The sequence below is a fragment of the Zingiber officinale genome, chromosome 4A (genome assembly GCF_018446385.1).
Source record: "Zingiber officinale cultivar Zhangliang chromosome 4A, Zo_v1.1, whole genome shotgun sequence".
NCBI lineage: Eukaryota > Viridiplantae > Streptophyta > Magnoliopsida > Zingiberales > Zingiberaceae > Zingiber > Zingiber officinale.
In genome coordinates this window covers 19,757,530-19,778,781 of record NC_055992.1, presented here as the reverse complement: position 1 = coordinate 19,778,781, position 21,252 = coordinate 19,757,530, and the positions used below count along the sequence as shown (strand labels likewise).

At 39.0% G+C, this 21,252-nt stretch overlaps 2 protein-coding genes across 2 annotated transcripts; one reads left to right on the top strand and one right to left on the bottom strand.

Moving 5' to 3' along the window:
* Nucleotides 1-4,235: 4,235 nt before the first annotated feature.
* LOC121969668 (ras-related protein RABC2a-like) lies at nucleotides 4,236-17,476 on the top strand. Its single transcript, XM_042519877.1, has 6 exons — nucleotides 4,236-4,731; nucleotides 5,956-6,024; nucleotides 15,389-15,454; nucleotides 16,591-16,712; nucleotides 16,884-17,012; nucleotides 17,094-17,476. Exons 1-6 carry the CDS (start codon nucleotides 4,587-4,589, stop codon nucleotides 17,202-17,204), a joined length of 642 nt encoding a protein of 213 aa, XP_042375811.1. The 5' UTR covers nucleotides 4,236-4,586; the 3' UTR covers nucleotides 17,205-17,476.
* Nucleotides 17,477-19,861: 2,385 nt separating this feature from the next.
* Nucleotides 19,862-21,028, bottom strand: LOC121969667 (probable aquaporin TIP1-1). The gene is made up of 2 exons (XM_042519876.1): nucleotides 20,828-21,028; nucleotides 19,862-20,737 (listed from the first exon to the last, which is right to left on the bottom strand). The coding sequence occupies exons 1-2, from the start codon at nucleotides 20,958-20,960 to the stop codon at nucleotides 20,121-20,123; spliced, it is 750 nt and encodes a 249-aa protein (XP_042375810.1). The 5' UTR covers nucleotides 20,961-21,028; the 3' UTR covers nucleotides 19,862-20,120.
* Nucleotides 21,029-21,252: the final 224 nt, after the last annotated feature.

Genomic DNA, 21,252 nt, shown 5'->3' with positions numbered 1-21,252 from the left:
CTTGTGAAATTGGTTGTGAGTTGGATTGGTTAGGATTTATTTCATTTTGTTATTGTTTTTATTATCTTAGAACAAATTCATTTGAAGTTTTGTTATATTTTTATGCAAGTAGTTAGCATTTCTTTCCTTGTTGAAGCTTAGTTTAAGTTTTAGTTGATGCTTGGTTACTTGTTTAGTGTTTAAATTCTAAGCTAGGGTTTACATCTTGCTTTAGATCAGAGTTACTTGAGTCTTGTTATTTCAATCTTAGTTTGATGTGTGTTAATGATTTAATTATAATGTAGGGTGACAATGCATTATGGTTTGATTGTTGGCACACAAGTAGATTTCATTTGTTTAGGTTTCACTCTTGTTTTAGATTAATTTCTTTACTGCTGTGTTTCACTTTTGTTAGATTTAGATTAAAGCTTTTAAACCCCCAACTCCATTTTTATATCGAAAACCCCAAAAATAGGAATAAAAAGACAATCCTAAATTACATTCTACCGTTGGTTCCTCGGATCGATCCTGGGCTCGTTACTACAACGTTATTGTGAAATTAAGGGGTTCAGTGAAATATTAAATTGTTAATTTGATAAGCCTATTTGTGACATTTAATATAGATTTTAGGGCTTATCAACCATCTTGATGTAGCAACGTCGGGCGACCAACTAATCACCTCTAATTTCGGCCACCTTGTTCCCCATCGGAAACTTGATCTTTTGGTAGAAAGTGGATACCACCGCTCGGAACTCATTCAGCATCGGTCATCCCAAAATGACGTTGTAGGCTGATAGCACATCCACCATGATGAACTTGGTCATTTGTGTCCTCTTCAGTGACTCTTCCCCGAGCGAGACGACCAGGCACAATTGGTCGATCGGCAACACTTCATTGCTGGTGAACCCGTAGAGTGGAGTTGTCATGGGTAGTAAATCGCCTTGGTCGATTTGTAGTTGATCGAACGCTTTCTTGAATATGATGTTCACAGAGCTTCCTGTGTCAACAAAGGTACGGTGAATAACATAATTAGCTATTATTGCTCGAATAATCAGAGCATCATCATGGGAGATCTCTAACACCTCTAAATCCTTCGGATGAAAGCTGATCTAAGGCCTAAGGCCTTCTCCTTGCTGCAGCCGACCGCATGAATTTCAAGCAGCCAAGCATGCGACTTTCTTGCTCGATTGGAATCACCGCCCGTCGGCCCCCCAGTGATCATTCCTATCTCACCCCGAGTGGCGTTGCTCCTATTTTCTTCCTCTCAAGTTCGTCTCCGTTCAGCTTGCTCCCGAACAGGACTTGGATTGTTCCGTTGTTGAGATTTATTGCAGCGTGGTTCGACCACTATCCTTTCGTGTTCCCTTCGCCTAGCTGATCAGTGCCTATGTCTCCGATTGGGCGACGGTGATTGATGATACTACCTTCTTGGGGTCGATCTACTAGCCAGGTAGTTGTCCCGGGTATTATGAGTCATAGACTGATGGAAGGAGCAAAACATCGATGTCTATATTTTGCCCCTAGAGGTCTTTGGGCGTTCGGCCCCAACGTGATGAACGGCATGCGTCCTAGGCTCGTGTTGTGGTTGAGTTCCTCTCGATCGGGGCCCTTTAGGAGGCTGATGGCTACTCGATTGACGCTGCTCAGATGCCACCGCTGGTTCGGCGGGTGCCTCATTTTTCCTGACCACCTGGGCTTCTTCTACATTCATGTATTCATTAGCCCTTTTCTGTAGATGGCCAAAGTCCTTTGGCGGCTTTCGAATGAGTGGCCGAAAGAATTCTCCTTCAGTGAGCCCTTGAGTAAAAGCGTTTACCAATACATCCGAGGAGACCGTTGGGATGTACATCGCCACCTGATTAAAACATTGGATATATACCCTTAAGGCCTCTCGGGGCCCTTGCTTCAGTGAGAATAGATTCACGCTCATCTTCTGGTGCCGATGATTGCTAGCAAAATGATGCAAGAAGACTGCTCAGAAGTCTTTAAAGCTGTGGATCGAGCCGCTCGGCAAACGTTTGAACCAGTGTTATATCGATTCAGATAACATGGTAAGGAAGACTCAGCATTTTACCCCGTCCGTGTATTGGTGCAGTGTGGACGCATTGTTAAACTTGGCCAGGTGGTCGTCGAGGTTGGTCGTCCCATTATATTCCCCAATCGTCAGTGGCATGTAGTGTTTCAGCAGAGGGTCATTTAGAATCCCTTCTGAAAAATGTTAATTGACCCTTTCGAGCAAGTCGTTCTCCCTGGGTTTACTTTTTCTTGTGTCTTGAACGGGTGCCTCATCAGAGGATGATCCCCGATCTTTATCCACTTGGCCTCTCTCTGCTGGAGTCCATAACAGGGCCAGCGCATTAGGGGCTTCCCTATAGGTGCCTATCAGCATCTTGTTCAGTTCCCGAGCAGAGAGTTGTTCAGCCTGCAGCCCCACTATTGAGGTTGTAGGTTCCTGCACTTAATGATCGACCAACTCTTGTTGTTGTTGTTGCTCCACTATCTTTGCTGCTCGGACTTGTATCAACTTGTCGAGCTTCTCTTGCGTCAGCGTTACCATTGTGAATCATCCAACGTCTTCCATCTTCCCATTCGGATGCAGGAATAATTCCCACAGATGATGCCAAAATGATCCTATCCAGGACGTGAAGCTGGAAAGCCGGGAAGGTGGTGGCTCTGCTGACTGGATGAGAATCTCATTCCTACCTGCAATACAAAACCAAACCAGGGAAGGGGTCCTTGGCGTTGACCCTCCGACGCACAAGTCAAAAATAGAGGAAGGAAAATGGAAAATGATAGAGACGAAGACTCTTATTTTTCTTGTCTTTTCCTCATACCTGGCATGCCCTTTTATACCCTTCTTAGTAACCTTCAATCTTCCCTTATTTAATGATATTGATTATCTACAGAAAACATGTTTGTCTTGGCTTCGGTGCATTTAATGACAGATGGAGTGATTGCTTTTGCTTTCTCTTCCTCAAGACCTTTAGTCTTCTCCTTTATTACTTCGCATGACTGATGTCGGTGCCAATCTGACCGGACGAGTGGTCCATTCGGATTGATTTCCCACCAGCTGGGTAGTATCATTCCGATTGGCTGATGTAGTCACTCCTGTTCGGATTAGCCTTGTTTGAACTCTCGTATTGATCGCTTTGACTTTTATATACACCGTGACTATTGATCACATGTGCTACGTAAGCTCTTTATCTCCGCATCAAGTGGAATTATTAACATTCCACTTGGAGTAATTGGAATATTAATGAATAAAATCTTTCATTTTAAAAGCGCAAATTGATTTACAAATCACCTTCTTCTTTAAAGATCGACATAAATTAATGCAAATTGATTTATAAAATAACTCGCAATTATATTTTTGCATTAAAATGAACTTCTTTTGGACTAAAAATACGGAATATAGTATTCTACTTCCTGAAATTTCGAAGTTCATATGCTTAAAATCTTTTACTGTAATATGCAAATTGATACCAGGTTAACTAGCATACCATCCCTTTCAATTATGGATACAAACAAATCGACCCAATTATTTGATTGTTTATAAAAAATATTAAATATTTTTATTATTCTTCGATTCAAATATTCTCAAATTAAAATACATTATAATTGGAATCAAATTCAAATTTAAGTTGAAGAATTCAAACCGAATTCAAATATAATAATAAAAACAGGCTCAAGAATTCAAACCGAATTCAAATATAGCTCTATGAGTATTAAATTCATTTGTTTTAGTTGGCACCCGGCCAATTAATCGTGAGAGTGATCCATTTGGCCCCACCCTCATAGAAATTTTTTAACGACCGTTACGATAAATTAAAAAGTCAGTCCAATATTTTTTAGATAAACGGTTCATTAAATAAAATTTATCAGTTAATTTATTAAAATTAAAACTCGATCATATGTTTGAAAAATTGGAAAGATGAAAACTTTTAGAGCATAAAAAGATACTTTATTTAAGTTGGACAACCTAATGATTCAGAAGCAAATTAATACTGTCTGGACAGCGACCAACTCATCATGACCAGCAAGAGCGACAGGAATCCACAGCACTCTCACAGCCTGTGTCCGATCTGGTCCAGCTAAATTCGGAAAACCGATTAGATTTAGTGTTTTTTTTTTGTTAGAATTCGGCAGGTTACATTGGATTCTACCTACGTCATTATTATTATTATCTAAATCTAATCGGCCGGTCCGAGGTTTGGATCTCACAGTGCCAATTGGTTTGTCTGCATTTCTTGGACTGGGACAGTTGGACGTAACGGCAGAGAAAGAATCGAGACAAGAGCAGTGAAGGGAAGGCAGGGGAAGGAGGAGATGCCATAGAAAGTAACGAGAAGGCTTTAAACACACACCCAGCGAAAAAGAAGGGAAGCAAAGAATCTTCTTCCTTTCCTTTCCTTCCCCTTCCCTCTTCTTCTTACTCTTTCTCTTTTTCAGTGTTTCTTTTTTATTCTTCCTTCCAACCTCGCCACCTTTCTTCTTCCATAATTCTATCTTTATATTTGCTTTTGTTTTCTTTAATCCGAATCTCTTATTTCTGCTCCCTTGTGGCTTTGGTGCTCGATCATCGCTTTGCGCTGTTTGCTTTTGGGACGATGACGAGTTCCTCCTCTGGGCCTGGCGTTAGCTGCAGTTACTCCTTCAAGATACTCCTGATCGGCGACACCGGCGTCGGCAAGAGCAGCCTCCTCGTCTCCTTCATCTCCAACAACCTCGTGGACGACCTCTCTCCCACCATCGGTGCGCACTCCATCCTTTTCCTTTCCTCTCTGCATAATTACTCTTTTTTTTTTTTTTTGCAGCAATTATGCAGCACCTCTGTTCTTTTTTCAGCAATTACGCAGCACCTCTGATTTGTTAGAATTTTTCTGCATTTTGCGCTTGGTTCTGAGTGGATTCTCTTGTTCTTGTTGTCCTTTTTGTTTGATTCTCTCATTTGGTTCCTTTTGTGTTACTTGTGATAGTTGCTTCTTTAGGTGGACAAGAGTGTTTGGTGTACCAGAGTAGTGACTCGAGGCCTAATAATGTCTCCTACGACAGATAAAGTTCAACAATAACAGAGAGTCATAAAAGACAGAAAGATTTCTTCTTGTTTTAAAGTTGCAGAATTGGCTTGTCTTGGTTTCCGATTGACCTGGAATCAATAGTTTCCTAGTAAATAGACTGATAGCTCAATGTTAGGAGTAGAAGGCAAGTGTTGATCTTGGCACAAGCAAAGTATAGGACAAAATTTTACTACTCACCATGATTGGCACAAGTGGAGCAGTACTGGAATCGACAGCACATTTCATTTAAATAACTAGAGAAAATATACAAACTCTTAAGGGCTATTAAATATTGTGGACAGATGCATGTTATGGTGTGGGCTCATGACAGACTCATACCATGCAGATATCATGCAGTAGCTTTGCTACCTAAATCAAACAATCAGAATTCGACATAAAAGAGACAAGTTTAGAATGGTACAGGACATGTCTAGATTGTGGCAGCCACTCCCACATGATTTTTGGTTGGTGAAAGTGATGCTTCTCCTTTACAATTTAGAATAAATGAACAGCTGGATCTTAAATGATTTACAAGTAGAGAATCCTTTCATTTTCAACACTTCCTTAAATATAGACTAATAGAGGATCTTAGTTTCTCATCTACATCGAGGTAGAATTTAATCGACTTCTATGTCCTTTTGGGGGCAAATTCTCGTGATGTTTTTTGCTTGAGTAGCTAATTTATTTTATCAAACTATTCTTATTTAGTTGTGACAATATAGAAAAAAAATATTGGATAAATTTGGGTTAAACTATTGATTTATGTGTATTATAAATTTATATATATACAGAGTTAGGATAGTGAAACCATTATTTCTTATCTCATTCTGGATTTTCTCATTTGATTTCTTTTTATCCATAATTATTCATTTCTACTGTTTTTTTTTCATTTACGTGAACTAATTTGTAGTGGTTTTAGGAGTGGATTTCAAGATAAAGCATCTCACAATTGCTGATAAAAAGTTAAAGCTCACAATTTGGGACACGGGTGAGTTGGAACACCTTTCCATCCTAGAAGTTATTTTTTGGTCCTATATTGATTCTTCTTTTATTTTATCATGATGAAGAAATATGTATTGAAGGATTAAGTGTCCATAAGATGGGCTAATACGAGATTAATAACAACACACAATTTTTTGTCATTAAGGAATTAAACTCCAATTAAGTGATCTAATGCTTGATGCATGAAGGAGGGTTTATGTTATTGGATGTGGATTGCATGTGTAGATCCATTAACCTAGTTCGTTAACATTAATGGGTTGTTAACGGATAATGAGCTTCATGGTGGATAATCCTTGTATACTGAGCAAAGTATAAGATGAAGTGGTCAACACTCAATTTGGGCATCTTGTTGAATTGTTAACTCTTCTTCTTCCTTGGACTCTTTCCCCTCGAGACCAAATTTTGGTTGCCACCCACTCATGTAGAAGGCTCCGTTGCAGTTGCAGGAATTTGTTCGGCAACAAGTAAGGATTAATGGCTCTTGCGATGGATTCAGGTCAGCATTCACTTGCATTGCATTTGATTTCAGTTTTGTCTTATTGATGGATGGTAGCTAGATCCTATTGTAGATGCATCTTATTTTCGACAATTTGGTATATATACATCAATTTTGCATTCAATTCCATTTGGATGAGTGAATCGATGTATATTCGTCGAATATAGCATTAGAAAACCCAGGATTATAACCAAGAAATCAAGTTTTTCACATTATTCGTGAAGAACGCGAATGACAACATTATTTTAGGTTTTCTCAAGCTGAAAAAACGTGTGCAAAAACTAGGTTTTCAGCTATCAATCGACTAGTGAGTTTCACCAATCAATTGATAAACGACACATGGGTTGGACTAGCGTTCATCGGTCTATTGCCATAAGGATCAATCAACTGATAAACCTGGGATTGTGCACAGAAGCTCGCGGAGTCGATTGGCCAGTTCGACTGGTCTTCACCAACCAGTTGATTTTCACAAGGACCAATTGACTGATGAACCTGGGTTGTGCACAGAATGACTCGAAATCAATTGGGCAGTTCAACTAGTCTTCACCAGTCGATTGCCATAAGGATCAATCAACTGGTGTTCATTGGGTTGTCCATAGAAGATCTCCAAGTCGATTGGTGGATTTGACTATGGCTATCAGTCAATTGCTGTAAGGCACTAGTCGATTGGTGTGGATGAACTCGTGAACTGAAGCCTTCTGAATCAACCAAGGAACTAATTGTTGTGGGGCAATCGATTATCATGCCCTGAACTTAGCACATAAGAAATATTAATCAATTTATACCTTAGGGCAATCGATTGATACCAGTATCAATCGACTAATAGCTGATATTAATTGATTGATATCTGATTAGCTAAGTTTTCAATGATTTTCCTATGTTCTTCTATGTGTTTGCTACTTAGTTGAACCAATACTATTGCCAACGCGAGAACAGTTGGGGAGGCTTGGGGTATTTGCATAGATGAATGTACATCCATGCTAAAAATGGTTAACCCAAAAGAAAGTCATTCTTTATGCCAGATGTATGTTTAAGGAAGCTCACAAGTCTAGTTTGGCTTCTAAGTTATATGCATAGTGTGTCGGCCTAAAGGAAAGCACACTATGTCACTGATTAAAGTGTTGTGACTGATATAAATTTAATCATGTATGCATGATATGTCAGCCCAAAGGAAGACATGTGATGTAGATGAAGGTTATTATAAGCTGTTTGAAGAGTACTACTAGAAAATTATTTTTTATTCCAAAATCGCATTGAATGTTCCACCTGGTGCATGTTTTGTTTGTTACGTTATGTTACTACACAACTATAAGGATACATGTTTTGTGTTTAGTTAATTGAGTTATGTTCTTTACTTTTGTTACCCACAATATTTGCAAACTTGAATAACATCCCATGCTTACTGACACAAACTTTGGATAATGGAAAGAGCATATTACAGTTTTATTATGTTGCATAGATCTAGACTTTATATTTAGGCATAATTGACATGTACCTTTAACTAGTGATTCCACTGTGAATCAAAAGGTGATCTTTGACAAGTGGGAACGATAAAATCGCATGAGTCTTATGATCATGAAGATGTATATTCTGGAATTCATTAGGGGTTCAATAACTGAGAATGAAGATGTTGAACCTTCATTAAAGAATTAGCTGATTGATTGCCTAAAAAAAGGTCTAGACTACCACATTTCTTAATAAGTTGGTATCCATGTGGTACAATAGGAAGGGTAGCATAAGTGAGTACATCATCAAGATGTCGAACTTGATTACAAGACTTAAGATACTAAAGTTAGAAATGTCTAAAAGCGTACTTGTGAACCTCATCCTAATACCCAATTCATAACTTTTAAGATAAGTTACAGTACTCCAAAGGGGAAGTGGTACTTTTATCAGTCGACTCGTATCGAACCGTTGGAATGTAACGATCGAATCTCTACATAGGGCAGTCGACTGATGGTTTTGGCATGGTAGGCGGAGTTTTCCAATCCGTGACCTATATAACCAAGGCTTGGAAGCTTGGTTAGGACTGAGGAAATTATACTTGGTTAAAGTCTAATTAGTAGTCTACTAGTGCTCAAGGTTTCCCTTGTGTCCAAGTGATCCTTGGTGAGTGTTGTGGTGAGGTTTCTCCACTCACAAGGAGGTTTGAGCTAGTCGGAGTTTTCGGGGACTAATCTACCGATGGATTGAGGGATCATCCACCTTACGGGCAGCCGTGGAGTAGGAGCAAGTTATCTCCGAACCACGTAAACGAGCTTGTTAGCGGTTTATGCTTTTCTTTATTGTCTTTACTTTGTATTTGCTTGTATTCCGCTGCGCAAGCTAACAAGTGTAGGAAGAGCTATTGATTTGGGGGCGTCGTCCATTCAACCCCCCTTCTAGCCGGCCACAAGATCCCCCAACAATTGGTATCAGAGCGAGGATAGGTTCTTAAATAGCCCTGTGATAAAATTCCTAGCTCAATAGGGAGCTTAGGTGTAGGGGGGAGCCTTGGGATAGCTTCCAATGTATGTTTGCATTTTCCATTCGGCGGTGTAAGTCCAAGTGTATGCCTTGGTAACGTAAGTCAAAGTGTGTAGCCTTGGCAACATAAGTTCATTGTTTTTAGCATGTTTATTTGCTATTTGTTTTTCCTAACTTAAATGTATTGCCAAACATCAAAAAGGGGGAGATTGTTGGAGCAATCCCAATGGTCCGTGCGATCATGTGTTTTGGTGTTTCGACAAAGGATTTAAGTTAGGTTCATCCTTGTATTTGATATGTGTATTTGAGTTGTATAGGTTTGCAGGATACACATATGACTTAGGTTGATGACTTCGGATCCGATGAAGGATGGAGCATCTAAGCGACCGTGGATAAGGCAGCAAGGACAAGGGCCGAGGGAAGCGACTTCGAGGCATACGTGAAGGATGACATTGGGACGAGCCGCGGGCTTGGGTGCATCCGAGGGACGAGACCCAAAGGAAGTTGACTTGAAGACAAGAGGTCAAAGCTGCAATGAAGAGTCAAGTGAGTCGTAAGGGTGAGGGTTCGAGTGCTGAGAGATTGTACTCAGGTACCAGTCGACTGGTGGTTTCATCAATCGACTAGTGTAATTGATTGGCAGCCAACTAAGAGCGAACATAATGCTTTTGTTCACTTGACCAGTGTGGAGCAGTCGACTGGTACTTTTATCAGTAAATTGGTATCGAGCCGTTGGAATGTAACGGTCGAATCTCACCATAGGACAGTCGACTGATGGTTTTGGCAATCGACTGGTAAATGGGATTTTCCAACCCGTGGCCTATATAACCAAGGTTTTTGGAAGCTTGGTTAGGACTGACGAAATTAGACTTGGTTAAAGTCTAATTAGTAGTCTACTAGTGCTCAAGATTTCCCTTGTGTCCAAGTGATCCTTAGTGAGTGTTGTGGTGAGGTTTCTCCACCCACAAGGAGGTTTGAGCTAGCCGGAGTTTCCAGGGACTAATCTATCGATGGATTGTCCACCTTACGGATAGCCGTGGAGTAGGAGCAAGTTATCTCCGAACCACGTAAACGAGATTGTTAGCGGTTTGTGCTTTTCTTTATTGTCTTTGTATTTGTTTGTATTCTACTGCGCAAGCTAACAAGTGTAAGAAGAGCTATTGATTGGGGGGGGGCGTCCATTCAACCCCCCTTATAGCCAGCCGCAAGATTCCCTAACAATTGGTATCAGAGCGAGGATAGGTTCTTAATAACCCTGTGATAAAATTCTTTGCTCAATGGGGAGCTTAGGTGTAGGGGGAGCCTTGGGATAAGTTCCAATGCGTGTTTGCATTTTCCTTCGGCGGTGTAAGTCCAAGTGTGTAGCCTTGGCAACGTAAGTCCATTCGGCGGTGTAAGTCCAAATGTGTAGCCTTTGTAACGTAAATCCATTGTTTTTAGCATGTTTATTTGCTATTTGTTTTTCCTAATTTAAACATATTGCCAAACATCAAAAAGGGGGAGATTGTTGGAGCAATCCCAATGGTTCGTGCGACCATGTGTTTTGGTGTTTGGGCAAAGGATTTAAGTTAGGTTTGCCCTTGTATTTGATATGTGTATTTGAGTTGTGCAAGTTTGCAGGATACACATATGACTTAGGTTGGCTTCGGGTTCGGTGAAGGATGGAGCATCCGAGGGACTGTGGACAAGGCAGCAAGGACAAGGGCCGAGGGAAGCGACTTCGAGGCATACGCGAAGGATGGCATTGGGACGAGCCGCAAGCTTGGGTGCATTCGAGGGACGAGAGCCGCAAGCTTGGGTCCATTCAACCCCCCTTATAGCCAGCCGCAAGATTCCCTAACAATTGGTATCAGAGCGAGGATAGGTTCTTAATAACCCTGTGATAAAATTCTTAGCTCAATGGGGAGCTTAGGTGTAGGGGGAGCCTTGGGATAAGTTCCAATGCGTGTTTGCATTTTCCTTCGGCGGTGTAAGTCCAAGTGTGTAGCCTTGGCAACGTAAGTCCATTCGGCGGTGTAAGTCCAAGTGTGTAGCCTTGGTAACGTAAATCCATTGTTTTTAGCATGTTTATTTGCTATTTGTTTTTCCTAATTTAAACATATTGCCAAACATCAAAAAGGGGGAGATTGTTGGAGCAATCCCAATGGTTCGTGCGACCATGTGTTTTGGTGTTTGGGCAAAGGATTTAAGTTAGGTTTGCCCTTGTATTTGATATGTGTATTTGAGTTGTGCAAGTTTGCAGGATACACATATGACTTAGGTTGGCTTCGGGTTCGGTGAAGGATGGAGCATCCGAGGGACTGTGGACAAGGCAGCAAGGACAAGGGCCGAGGGAAGCGACTTCGAGGCATACGCGAAGGATGGCATTGGGACGAGCCGCAAGCTTGGGTGCATTCGAGGGACGAGAGCCAAAGGAAGTAGGTTTGAAGGCAAGAGATCAAAGCTGCAATGAAGGGTCAAGTGAGTTGTAAGGGTGAGGCTTCGAGTGCTGAGAGATTGTACTCGGGTACCAATCGACTAGTGGTTTCATCAGTCGACTGGTGTAGTTGTCTGGGCAGTCGACTGGGAGCGAACAGAATGCTTCTGTTCGCTCTACCAGTGTGGAGCAGTTGATTGATACTTTTACCAGTCGATTGGTATCAAGCCGTTAGAATGTAACGGTCGAATCTCCACATAGGGCAGTCGACTGGTAGGCGGGGTTTTCCAACCCGTGGCCTATATAACCAAGGCTTGAAAGCTTGGTTAGGACTGATGAAATTGGACTTGGTTAAAATCTAATTAGTAGTCTACTAGTGCTCAAGGTTTCCCTTGTGTCCAAGTGATCTTTGGTGAGTGTTGTGTTGAGGTTTCTCCACCCACAAAGAGGTTTAAGCTAGCTGGAGTTTCCGGGGACTAATCCACCGACGGATTGAGGGATCGTCCACCTTACGGACAACCGTGAAGTAAGAGCCAGTTATCTTTGAACTACGTAAATGAGCTTGTTAGCGGTTTGTGCTTTTCTTTATTGTCTTTACTTTGTATTTACTTGTATTCCACTGTGCAAGCTAACAAGTGTAGGAAGAGCTATTGATTTGGGGGCGCCGTCCATTCAACCCCCCTTCTAGCCGGCCGCAAGATCCCCCAACACAAAGTTCTGGGCCATTTGTAGAATGCCTTGCAGAGTGAGGAATCATGGTGCAACGCACCATGCCTGGTACCCTTCAACAAAATGGTGTAACAGAGCAATGAAATTGGACTCTAAAAGACATGGTGAGGAGTATGATTGTATTTTCTTCTTTATTAGAGTCTTTGTAGGTTGAGGTATTCAAGACTGTTGTTTACTTATTCAACAGAGTTTCTAGTAAGGCGGTAAAGAAAACCAAATACAACTTATGGACAGGTAGAACATGTAGTATTAGACATCTAGATATCTAAGGTTGTCCAGCTAAGGCTAGGCCTTATAGGCATAATGAAAGGAAATTGGACTCAAGAACCATTAGTTGTCATTTTGTAGGACACTCTAAAAACTCAAGAGGGTTTAAGTTTTTTAACCCCTTGAGTATGTCCTTTTTTAAGACGGGTAATGTTAAAGTCATTTGACGATGGTGAGAGCGATAAAGTTAGGAAAATATCACTTAAGGAAAATATTAGTGAACCTAATATGGTAATTACTGATACAACTGATACTGAAATGGTTACCATTTTATATACAGTAGACCACAATATTTCCATGTCACATTCAATGCAATTGGAGAGTACGTCAGCTCAAATAAAGGTATTCCCTCCTATGGTTGAGCTGGACTCCCAACCACCTCAAGATCAAGTGTCACTAAGGAGATCCATTAGGGAAAGGAGATCCATGATCTCTTATGATTATGTATATTTCCAAGAGCGTGAGTTTAACATTGGTTGGAAGATGATCTCACATCCTTCCAAGAAGTCAAACAATGTCCTTAGGGTAATTATGATACTTATAGCTCATTATGATTTAGAGTTTCATTAAATGGACATTAAGATTGCATTTTTCAGTGGAAATATTGAGAAAACTATATATATGGTGCAGTCGGAGAACTTTGAGTCGGGAGATTCAAATCACCTAGTATGTAAATTAAGGATGTATATTTATAATTTAGAGAAGGCATCTCATCAATAGTACCGCAAATTTGATCAAATGATTTTTTTTCATACGATTTCAAGGAGAACCCAATTGATCAATGTTTTATCACAAAAGACATATATAGAAAACATGTTCATTTTGGAATGACATGTAGAATTGTGCTCCTGGAGACACTCTTGTGTCAAAGGGTGATACACTTAGGTTGCAGCAATGCCCACGCCATGAACTTGAAATTAATGAAATGTAGTAATTCCCTTATGCATCGGCAGTAGCGAGTCTAATGTATACACAAATATGTACATGTCGGATCTTATGTACATTATGATGTTGTTAGGAAGATATTTAAGTAACCCTAGACTAGAGTATGAGAAGTTGTAAAGAGGATTATGTGGTATTTGCAAAGAACTAAGGATTACATGCTCACATATCAGAGATCAAGTCATCTAGAGATTTTTGGATATTCAGACTTCGATTTTCCTAGATGCTTAAATAGCAGGAGGTACATCTTTAGTTATGTCTTTATGCTAGCAGGAGGGACTATATTATGTAAAAGCATCATATCATATAAAAGCATCAAACAGATACTAATAGTCACTTCCGTTATGGAGGCAAAATTTATAGCCTATTATGAAGCTTCCAACCATAGGATATAGATGCAGAACATTATCATAGGTTTACATATCATTGGGGGCATTGATATCACATTGAGGATCAATTGTGATAATAAAGTTGTAGAATTATATTCTAAGAATAATTGAAGTTTGTCGAAGTATATACACATCGACATAAAATTTTTTGCGGTTAAAGAAAGGGTTTAGAGTGGTCAAATTATAATAGAGCATATAAGGACAAATTCTATGTTAGTGGATCCGCTCACCAAGGATTTGTTACCCAAGGTGTTTCATCAGTATGTGCTGAATATGAGAGTTCTTCATTTTGACGAAGTACCCATTTGGTAGGAATCTATATTTTGGTGTAATGCTCTATATTAATGAACACATGTATTTTTGGCTTATTACACATACTAAAGTTTTTACATGTGTATGAGGTTTTGACTCTATGACATAAAGACATTACGATTTACTATTGCAGTTTTACATACGATATTTATAAATGTGATGTAGGACTCAATTTTGAGTTAAAAGGTTGAATCATGATTTGCCATTACGGTTTAGCATAAGGTATTAGTAAATATGATTTGGACTCGGTTTGGGTCATAAGGAGGTTTCTTGAAAATGAACATGTTCGTATCACATTTCGTGTCATTTTCATATTTATATATCCACATTTGATCTATGTCGTTAATGAATTATCACTATGATTGTTGTTGAGTCTTATTACAGTTATAGTAACTTTGACTTCTTTAGTCTTATACTAATTGAATTAATGAACCAGATTGTTTAAGAGGTATTTAACCTATAAAGTTGTGGCATGTTGAGCTCAACTAAGGTGTTGTGTGATGTATACGGTATCATGTATAGCCCAAGTGGAATATTGAAGCATTAAGTCTCCATAAGATGGCCTAATAGGAGATTAATAACAACACACATGATTTTGTCATTAAGGAATTAAACCTCAATTAAGTGATCTAATGCTTGATGCATGAAGGAGGGTTTAAGCTAATGGATGTGAATTGAATGTGTAGATCCGTTAATCCGGTTCGTTAACATTAATGGGTTGTTAATAGGTAATGAGCTTCATGGTGGATGGTCCTTGTAGGATGGGCTAAGTATAAAATGAAGAGGTGAACACTCAATTTGGGCATCTTGCTGCTGAATTGTTGACTTTTCTTCTTTCTTGAACTCTTTCGCATTGAGACCAAGCTTTGGTTGCCATCCACTCCTGCAAAAGACTCCGCTGCGCTCGTAGGAATTTGTATGGCGACAAGTAAGAATCAATGACTCTTGCGATGGATTCAAGTTAGCCTTCGCTTGTCATTGCATTCAATTTCAATTTTTCCTTATTGATGGATGGTAGTGAGATCCCGTTGTAGATGCATCATTGATTTAGTTCAATGTATTGTCTCGCTATTGTTTTCATGTATTACTTGTTGGAATTTGAAGTATCTTTTATGGTGGAGTCAACACTCAAGAATCATTCCATGAACATTTGCTGCTAAGTGTTTACTCATTTGTATATGAAGCATTTGCATTGTTTGTTTCGTGTGGCAACCATCAAAATTGTAAAACATGGTCGAGTACAGGAGCAGCTAACAAACCTAGAACACTACCACAATTTTTGTGTGTTACGCAATTAGACTACTAATAAATCACATCCACAATTTTTTTGCAGCTGGACAGGAACGGTTTAGGACGTTAACTAGTTCTTATTATAGAGGATCTCAAGGAATAATACTAGGTGAGCAATTCAGAGATTTTCAATTATTTCTACATGGAAATTGTTCTTTGCTTCCTATGTTGTTTTTGTTATTTCACTAGCCTACATAGATATTTTTCCTATTCTTTTTATTGATGCCTAGCCTGATGAGACATTTACATGTTTATTTTCATAAAAACTCGAAGAAACAATTTACAGATCTTCACCGTAGAATGCTAGTACTGGATTCATCTCAATGTTTCATCTAACAAACACAATGAGGGTTTAGCTTGTGTTTGATTCCATGATAATGCTAGTAATATGTTATACATATGTCTGTTTCTTCAATTTGGCAAGATGCTGCTGGTTCATTTGTCATGTTACCCTGTGCTATGCATATACAACAGAGAAGGAAGATAGGTAGTTTGATCTATGTATGATGTATTGAACTCCAACCGAAAGATCCTTGCTTTAGCTTAACATCAGTGATTTATATGATACTTCTGCTATAGATGATCATTTTGCTTCCAGTTCAACTCTCTACTAATATTCCTACAAGAAAGATATTGTTAACACTATAATTATTAGGCTAAAAGCACCAAGACAAGCCCAATAAACTCGACTATATGATTCTCTATAAAGTCTTCTATCATCTGGCATATTTAACCTATTAAACTTCCTCTTGAGATGAATCTTGTTAATAATAATCTGTCACCATGTAATACTCTAGCTATCATATGAACGATCATGTCCATAATGCAAAACGAATGTTGATTGATTTTGCCTCTACTCTTTGGTGTTTGAATGATTGTCCTCCTTTCTACCAAGTAAGGCGCGCACACACTTTACCACATCAACATATTTAATATCCTCAATCATTGTAAAGAAAATTAGACCTCCCATTAAACCTTATATAGAAAACCCTCTAATATTAATTTGTGTTTTCTATGCTAATCCATCCACTATGAAGCCCTCTAGTATACTTAAATCTTCGAACTTGGGTATTCAAGATCACCTTCATCATTGCAATACACCAAACTCAAACTGCTTTTCAAAAAAATGTTTTCCTTAGCTACCCCTTTTTCAAACTGTATAGATGTTTTTCATATTCTGGTGGTTTCTATTTTCTCCAAGCTATTGATTCTGAACTGAAATTAATAACTCATTTCTCTTGATAGTCTATGATGTGACAAAGCGAGAGACTTTTACTAATATTGCTGATGTGTGGATCAAAGAGATAGAATTATATGCAACAAACCACAACTGTATCAAAGTGCTAGTTGGAAATAAAGCTGACAAGGTTATTTCTGCTACTCATGATTTCCCTTCCTTGCTTCTTAATCATGTTGTTCTCAAAGTGCTTTTTGAGTGTTCAAGTGTAATTTCTCCTATTACAATATATAGATTAATCATTGTCTTGATCATTTTGATAGTCTATTGCACTAATTCATTGGCAAATACAATTTGTTAGGAGTTGGAACGAACAGTGACAAGCGAAGAGGGGATTGCCTTTGCAAATGAGTACAAATGTTTGTTTCTGGAGTGCAGTGCAAAAACAAGATCCAATGTTGAAAGATGCTTTGAAGAACTGGCATTGAAGGTATTGTTAATTTTCAAAATAACATGAGGGACAAAATTCCATCCCATCAAATGATAAAATGAGACTGTTGTACTTATCTAGATCTTGGAAGTTCCTGAACTGCTTGAGGAAGGATCAGCTCCAGCAAAAAGAAACATCCTAAGACAGAAACAGGACCAACAAGAAGCAAACCAAGGAGGCTGTTGCTCATAGTTTAGTTTATTATTATTGTTTTCGTTTCCTTTATGATGGAACATGAGTTTGGAGATACATTTGGAGCACGCACTTCTACAGTGGACTGAGTTTGTAAATGAAACGAGGTGTTTCGGTTTAGCTTTGCTTTGCGGATGTGCAGTATTGAGTGAGAAATTCAGAAAGAAGAGATCTGAACTACATTATTATACTTGTATGATTGTGTCCGACTGCATCACACTTGTAGTTGGATAATGGGATGGATGTTCATGTACAAATGCTTAGTTTGATAATTTGATGTTGGATTTCCAGGTTTTACAATTTATCCATTTCCTCTTCCTAATAATTGAAGGAATCAATTATATCCTCGCCATTTAATTTCCTTTCTCTTTTCTTGTCCGTTCACTTTCCCTCCCTTACGCCCACCGAGCATTAAACACAAAAATACGTCCCACCGCCACAGATAGTGTGCATTAAAGTCGTAGCATATGAAAGTAAATGATCGATCAAATTGTCTGTCCCCTATTTTCAATCGTTATGATTATACCAACTACAACTAAGACCTTACTGCATAGTTTGTTTCAAAATGAGATTGAAAAATCTGAGACGAATATTGTGTGAGGAGCTTTTGAATTTGTTGTGCTAAGGGTATGGTCATATATCTTTATAATAATATGATATTATTTATTTTAGATCTAGATCTATATGATTTTATTTAAGGTCTCATGTCAATAAAAATATCCTATATTCTTTTAACACCATGATCTTTCTCAAATCTTTCTAATGTGAGACTTTTATTGAATCTCAACACTCCTCCCCTCAAACAAAGGACCACCATTATTTTCATGGTCTAGGTCTCCCCACGAGCATTTGGTCATCCTGACCTACTTTGGGCCTCCTAACGAGCATCCGCATCCAGTCACCCTGACCTGCTCTGGGTCTCTCCGCAAGCATCAGGTCATCCTGACCTATTTCTGGTCTCTCCGTGAGTATCCGGTCACCTTGACTTGTTCCGAGCCTCTCCACGAGTATTCGGTCACTCATTACCAGCCTTAGGCTTACCTTCAACTTCGTTCAAGGTCATCCCACGTGACATCTGATTTAGATCATATACGACTCTGATATCATTTATTGTGTTTAAAAAAATATTTATATATCTTCGTAATGATATGATATTATCTACTTTGATTCTAAATTCTGATGATTTTCCTCTTGAGTTCTTCTTAAAAGATCTTATGTCAATAAAATTATCTTATATCCACTTAACCTTATGATATTTCTTAAATCTTTTAAATATGATACTTCGACCGTATTCAATTACTAAACCAAAAGGAAGTTCCTTTTTTTTTCTAGTCCGTTCACTCTCCTTCCCTCACCCTCCATCGTTATGATGGAAACAAACAAACAATATTAATACTTGCTGCCCCACCACCAACCATTGAAGATGCCCTGATTTTATTCACATTTTAGTTGTGTAGATAAATTTAACGTGGTCAAAAATTAAAAGGGTATTCTAGAATATATAAATCGTCAAAATATAATTTTTCCCAATAAATAAAAATAAATTTAAAAAGCAACTTATACGATGCTTTATCTTAAAACTAAATATCTTTACTTTCGGAGTTAGTGTCATTATAGCAACTTCAATTATTTACTTCATTGTATAACAACTAGTTTGTAAATATTGATCATAGCATCATAATAAGATATCTAGGTTGTCATTCAGATATTTATAGTTCAAATCTTAACTATGATATATTTGTAGAAATTTTTCCTCCAAATAAAAAACGTAATCAAAGGATGCTGAGCTTTTGAGCTAACTGTGTGCACTTTCCGATTTAATTTGATCATCGGTGGCAAACTTATGTGGGATTAGATTCATCATTTTCAGAAATAACTAATGAGACTAATTAAGATTGTCAATTTTTTTTAATTTATAGATATTACATTATTTTTATATACTTTTAATAATATGTAGCTGCAATTAATTATTACAAATATATCATAGTTGATATAATATTATAACAACTATGAAATAGATGATACAATATTATTATAATAATTACTAAGTAGATGATATGATAGTGTAAGTAGCTGTCGAATAGCTATTATAATTATTTTAAAATAATTTTAATAAAATTTAAATAATTTTAATTAAGTTGGTAAAACATATTTTTAATATACTATTGTTTAAAATTTAGAATTCAAAATTTTAAAAATTAAAATTTAATTTTAATTATTTTAAAATAATTCTTATTATTTTTATATAATAATTTTAATTATAATTAAAATTTTATATTATAATATCTACTCAATAACTATTATATGCTGCAGTAGCTATCGAATAGTAAAGGGATAAAAGAATATCCCTGGGATAAAATATTATGAGATGCTCTTTTATTTTTTTTAAAAAAATATTCTTTTGACATTTTACATAATTTAAAAGGCTCTTAATTTTCCATTCTAATTCTCATAATTGAGCTGGTCCTCCACGTGATGCAATTCCGCCTTCAAATCATTCATCATGTTCGAAATCATTGGTCCTCCACGTGATATATTTGCCCTTTTCGAATTAGTTCGGTCCCCTATCTAAAAAGGAAATTTGCTATAATTTCTTTAATTGTAGGGTGGGTTTTAAATTCTCAAATTACTTAGATCGTAATGAATCAATCAAGAAGGATGCAGAATAATTAAAAATGGATTGAGAAGGAAGAACAGGGAACCACCAACATGAACATGCACGCAGGACTTTACACGACAACGTACATTCGAGAGTGATCGACCGAAAGGCGAAATTAAGGTCATCCATCGACACAGCGAAATCAAGCAAAGAAATTAAGCAGGACCAACTTTTTTTTTTCTTTTTTTTGGAATCGAGAAGACATCTACGCCGACGACGTAACGAGTGGCCGCGCGTCCTGTAGGATTTCGGGTGGCTTAGTAGTCGGAGGCGAGCGGCTCGTGCGTGTGGCTGATGAAGAAGATCTCGTAGACGACGCCGGCGATGCCGCCGCCGATAAGCGGGCCCACCCAGTAGATCCAGTGGTGGGTCCAATTCCAGCTGACGAGCGCCGGCCCGAAGGCGATGGCCGGGTTCATGGACGCGCCGTCGAAGGCTCCGCCGACCAGGATGTTGGCCCCCACGATGAAGCCGATGGCGATTGGCGCGATGGTGCCCAGGGTGCCCTTCTTGGGGTCCACCGCCGTCGCGTACACCGTGTACACCAGCCCGAACGTCATCACGATCTCTAGCACCACCGCCTGCCACACGCCGACCCCCGACGTCAACCCGAAGGTCCCGGTGGCCATGCTGGTGGTGAATTGCAGCAGCAAGCACGCCACCGTCGACCCCAGCAGCTGCGCGATCCAATACCAGATCGCCCGAAACAGCGTGATGTTGCCGCCCACGAACGCCCCGAACGTCACCGCCGGGTTCACGTGCCCGCCGGAGATGTTTGCCCCCACTGCCACCGCCACAAATAGCGCAAACCCGTGCGCAATAGACGCCGCCACCAGCCCTGCCGGCGTCGCTGCTCCATTGCTCGTCAATTTGTCTGAACCAAATAATTATGCGTGCTCAAATTAGTCGATGTGACATCAAAAGGGTAATCGCAATCACCAATATTTCTACTAGTACTACGTACTGAAGGCTATGCCGGAGCCTTGGCCGGCGAAGACGAAGATGAGGGTGGATATGAACTCGGCGATCGCCGCCTTGAGTGTAGTCGGATGGGTCACCTCCTCCGTAGTTCCGATCGCGATTCTGGAGATCGGCATTCTTTCTTTCTCTCTCCCAAAAGTCAAAGCGACTACAATTCGCTTCCTGTGAGCGAAGGAGACAGAAGAAGCACCCGCACCTTAAATAACGCCAAGGTCGATCACGGGTGACCGGAATAGCCGGTAGCCGGCAAAATGAGTTTTCTTTAAAGTTGGAAAATCTTTTAAATTAGTGTAGTTACTTTGGGTAATTCTTAAAAAAATGTTTATATATTTTTTTTAATATGGAATTGTCATTAATCTGATTCAGCTACACGTCAGATTTATATCTATATAATAATACGGTTAAATA

Bases quoted from the DNA above. Each gene is read 5' to 3' on its own strand.
- LOC121969668 (XM_042519877.1), top strand. From the start codon at position 4,587: ATGACGAGTTCCTCCTCTGGGCCTGGCGTTAGCTGCAGTTACTCCTTC. The intron at 4,732-5,955 runs GTGCGCACTCCA...TAGTGGTTTTAG, and splicing joins CGACCTCTCTCCCACCATCG to GAGTGGATTTCAAGATAAAG. The intron at 15,455-16,590 runs GTGAGCAATTCA...TTCTCTTGATAG, and splicing joins ATCTCAAGGAATAATACTAG to TCTATGATGTGACAAAGCGA.
- LOC121969667 (XM_042519876.1), bottom strand. From the start codon at position 20,960: ATGCCGATCTCCAGAATCGCGATCGGAACTACGGAGGAGGTGACCCAT. The intron at 20,738-20,827 runs GTACGTAGTACT...TATTTGGTTCAG, and splicing joins AGGCTCCGGCATAGCCTTCA to ACAAATTGACGAGCAATGGA.